General features: G+C 40.6%; 1 protein-coding gene across 10 annotated transcripts in view; it reads left to right on the forward strand.

The window, feature by feature from the left end:
* The window catches only part of cadpsa (Ca2+-dependent activator protein for secretion a), a 104,243-nt gene that overhangs the window by 63,710 nt on the left and 36,611 nt on the right, over positions 1–3,922 (forward strand). For 8 of the 10 annotated variants that reach the window (XM_016497379.1, XM_016497382.1, XM_016497387.1 and 5 more), the window contains 2 exons: positions 273–409; positions 531–718. In XM_016497379.1, coding sequence (XP_016352865.1) covers positions 273–409; positions 531–718 — 325 coding nt within the window. Of the gene's footprint in view, positions 1–272; positions 410–530; positions 719–1,347; positions 1,516–3,922 lie in introns of all 10 variants that reach the window. The other 2 variants (XM_016497377.1, XM_016497378.1) reach the window with 1 other exon arrangement.

A 3,922-nucleotide genomic window follows, 5' to 3' on the forward strand; every position in this document is an offset into this window, starting at 1 on the left:
TTATAGACACAGTAAATAAATATATTGCTTATACATTTATTTAACATGAGTACCTGCTCTGATTTTTATTTTGCACTTCAAGCATTGCTCATAATGCACCTTGGATTGAATATACAGTGTAATGCAAGTTAACAATGACACTTTTTAGGCTGACATCTGTCTCAGGTTAGAGACCTTTCTCTAAGGAGTGTGTGCTCTTGTGACTTTGAGCTGTGTACATTTTTTGAAGCCTGTCTCTGTCTCCATACATTAACATGCACACATACACACAGATGCAGACCGAGCACAGAAACATGGAATGGATGAGTTCATCTCCGCTAACCCCTGCAATTTTGACCACTCTTCGCTGTTTGAGATGGTTCAGCGGTTGACACTGGACCACAGACTCAATGATTCATACTCCTGTTTGGTAACCAAGCTTTCAATTCAGTATTATTCAGTTAGAGCTACAGCTGTCCTATTTATATTATCATGTATAATCACATTTGCACTACTGAAACCACACTTTTGTGTCTGAATGTGTGCCTCAGGGTTGGTTCAGTCCAGGTCAGGTTTTCGTATTAGATGAGTACTGTGCCAGGTACGGAGTGCGAGGGTGTCACAGGCACCTGTGTTACCTGAATGACCTGCTGGAGAGGGCAGAGAAAGGGTCCATGATTGACCCCACACTACTGCACTACAGCTACGCCTTCTGCGCCTCTCACGTTCACGGCAACAGGTAGCGCTGATCTCACACTCCTTATCTATTTCTCACTCTGTCTCTTTAACACCCACTTCATTTCCTTCTCATTTATAATCAAATTAATTCTCCAATCATTTATCTCTCATGTTCTCTCCCTGTCATTCATCCTACTCATACCCGAAGTTCTGTTTCTTCTCCTCCTCCTAAAATCACTCCATTCCTCTTCACTGTCCTGCCTTTTTTTCTCTCTATACATCCACTTTCCACACATGGGCAGAAACAGAGGTAAAGTAAGAGCACAGACTCTCTTTTGGCCGCCGAACGACTCATTCTCCTGTGTTTAATAGAAACCCCATTCTTTCTCTTCAAAGCTTTGTGGTTGGTCACAGGTAATAATGCTTCTCTCCCAGAATCCCACAGTAGTTTCACTGCTTTTACAAGAAGCTCAAGTTGCCTCATTACCTGGTTCACAGGAGTCTTCAAAGTATGTTTTGTCTGTTTGTCTTATTTTTTGTCTTATTTTTGTCTGAATCTATGTTTTTATTCCCATGGTTATTTTCATTATTACTTGCATATTTATCATCTTCTTTTATTTTTCATTTACCCTCACACCATCTTCTGATAACCTTTGTGAATGTGTGTGTGTGTGTGTGTGGGATATGAAGTCAAAGAGTGAATGAGCTACTAAAATGGCCCATGTCAGAGACCGAGCTGCTTAGTTCTCTGTTTCCCTCCCCCCCTGAGCCCTTGACTCCCTCTAAGAAAGAGAACAAAATCATGGAGGTCTGGAGGAAAAGGGAATCTAAGTCGCAGGTGCTCGCAGGCCCCAGAAGGTGAGAATGTAAATGCAACCTACTCTATTGGGTGTGGATTAGCGTTAAGCTCCACCCTCGACCTATAAAACTGTGGGATGTATGTGAGGGAAGACTGCAATTAAGTTATTTCTTCTTTCTTCTGTGTGTGAGATGACTTTGTTCCACTGTGTGTAATTTTATTCTTATTCTTTGTATATTCCATGCATTTGTGAATGTAAAGAGTAGCAGTTTTATATACAGTCTAAAAGTCTGACACCACATTTTTCAATTCCTTTTTAATTACATTTTAATTAAATGTATATTATTTTCTTTTTTTGTATCTGTATCATTGTTGCATTTGATTTTATTTATATATATTATCGAATTTCTGAATTATTTAAATATCTAATCACTGTCTAGGAAATAGGAATTATTTTATATGAAGAAAGACAAGATTTTCAGTCTGGTCTCAGATTTTTGGACGCCACTGTTTGTGTGAATGTGTATCTGTGTGAGGAAGAGAGAGAAAAGTGAGGGTGAGGCAGGGAAACAGAAAGTGATAGACATGTGTCGAACCAGTGAGAAACGTGCAGGGTAGAGAGAGAGAGATGAGGGACAATATGGATGGTGCCTTAAGGTCATGGCTGACAGGATGACAGGTCATCACTCTGTCTCTCTTTCCAAACTGTCCAAGGCCTCATACAGCCTGTCTGCTTGTGCCAAAACCTCAACGTCTAGCCAACCACGATCTTTATACTGACATGGCTCTCAACCTGAACCTCTTGGCATTGGACTTCTATTCTGATATACGTATATTTAAAGCCAAATAATCTACAAGTGTTGCAGATAGTGACTGTGGATCTTTAATATTGTTTGACATGATACTACTGCACCAGTACTATATCTGGATAACCATATTAGTCTCATAACAAACTATTATGAATGTGCATGATGGCGTGTAGTGTTTTTAAAAGGATGTGAAATGGCATAAATGCTCATCATGGAACCAAATGTACCATAGTACAGTTATGGTAATAATACCATGGCGTTTTGATATCTTGGTATGGAATGATTGACATATTCATCTACCACAGAGGTTCAAAGTGCTTAAAAGAATAGCAGGGTATTACCATGGTACATGTGCAAAAATAATATTACCATGGTCCAATGTCCAAAAAACATGTTTTTTTTGTGATTTTGTTTCATTTTTGTGTCTTATTTTGTTTTTGTTTTTTTTGTGTGTGTTGTTTAGTTTGTAGTTGTTTTTTTTTGGTATTTTGTTTTGTTGATTTGTTTTTGGGGTTGCGTGTTTTTTGTTTAGTTTTGTTTTTAGTACTTTTGTGTTTTGTTTTGGTTTTGGTTTTTGTAGTTATGATTTGTTGTTTTTTCTTTAGTTTTGCTTTGCTTTGTTTTTGTTTTGTTGTGTGTTTTGTTTTTCTTTAGTTTTGCTTTGTTTTTTTAACGTCTTTATTTTCTGACACACAGAGAGAAAATATTTTTTTCTCTTGGTCCGTCTTTTATCCATCAGTTTTGTTGTGACACACAGCTAGAACAGAAACACACTCACAGCCGACGTATGTCACCTGCATGCAGTTTAACACATGAGCACGTACACTCTTATGCAGAATGTGACTAAAGGGCCAGGCTCCTTATCGTTTGTGACATGGTAGACAGAAGGAGGGCTGTGAGCAGAGTGTATGTGACAGTGGAGGCGCAGGTCGCTGTGACAGCGGTTTGAGGAGCAGGAGACATGACACGCTCCTCGTCAGTCCACTCCCCATGTCAGCCCAGCGCACGCTGAAGGACAGCGGGGAAAAGCAAGGGAGGAGGGGCAGGGATTTCAGGGGAGACCACCACGGCTGTCACACCAGACGGGGTCCATTGCTTGGTGGGGGGTTTTCGGGGGCAGGTTGGCGACCGAGTCGCCCCATCTTGTTCACAAAAACACCTTAAAAGCTTCTGCTGTTGTACATGTCAGCTAGATGTGAGAGATAGTGAGAGGTGTAGATGTCTCGTATGATGCTCAGATCAATTAGGTTTGACAATTTAGCATCAGTTGCATGGAAATCAGTGTCTTAAGTGTTTTAACAGGAAATGATGATGGGCATCATGGTAATTTGGCTAATAAGCTTAGGAGTGGCACTAGACGTATCAGTTGAACTGTTTCCCACAGTCTTTCGCTCTCTCTCTCTGTTATGGAGTCACAATAAGAAACCTATGAGTGTGTGTGTGTGGTGAGAGGTTGAACTCCTGAGTGCTGGTAGCAGGGGGCTGTGGTAATTTGTAGTGTCTTTGTATTGCGGAGAACTCTTTATTTGACTATGGACAGGGAGGGGGGAGTTTAGGCACTTCCAAAAACCCTTGCCTGAGGAGGGGATGACACATACACACACACACACACACGCACACACACACACGCACACACACACACACACACACATAGATA

The sequence above is a fragment of the Sinocyclocheilus anshuiensis genome, unplaced genomic scaffold (genome assembly GCF_001515605.1).
Source record: "Sinocyclocheilus anshuiensis isolate Anshui unplaced genomic scaffold, SAMN03320099.WGS_v1.1 scaffold710, whole genome shotgun sequence".
Lineage (NCBI taxonomy): Eukaryota > Metazoa > Chordata > Actinopteri > Cypriniformes > Cyprinidae > Sinocyclocheilus > Sinocyclocheilus anshuiensis.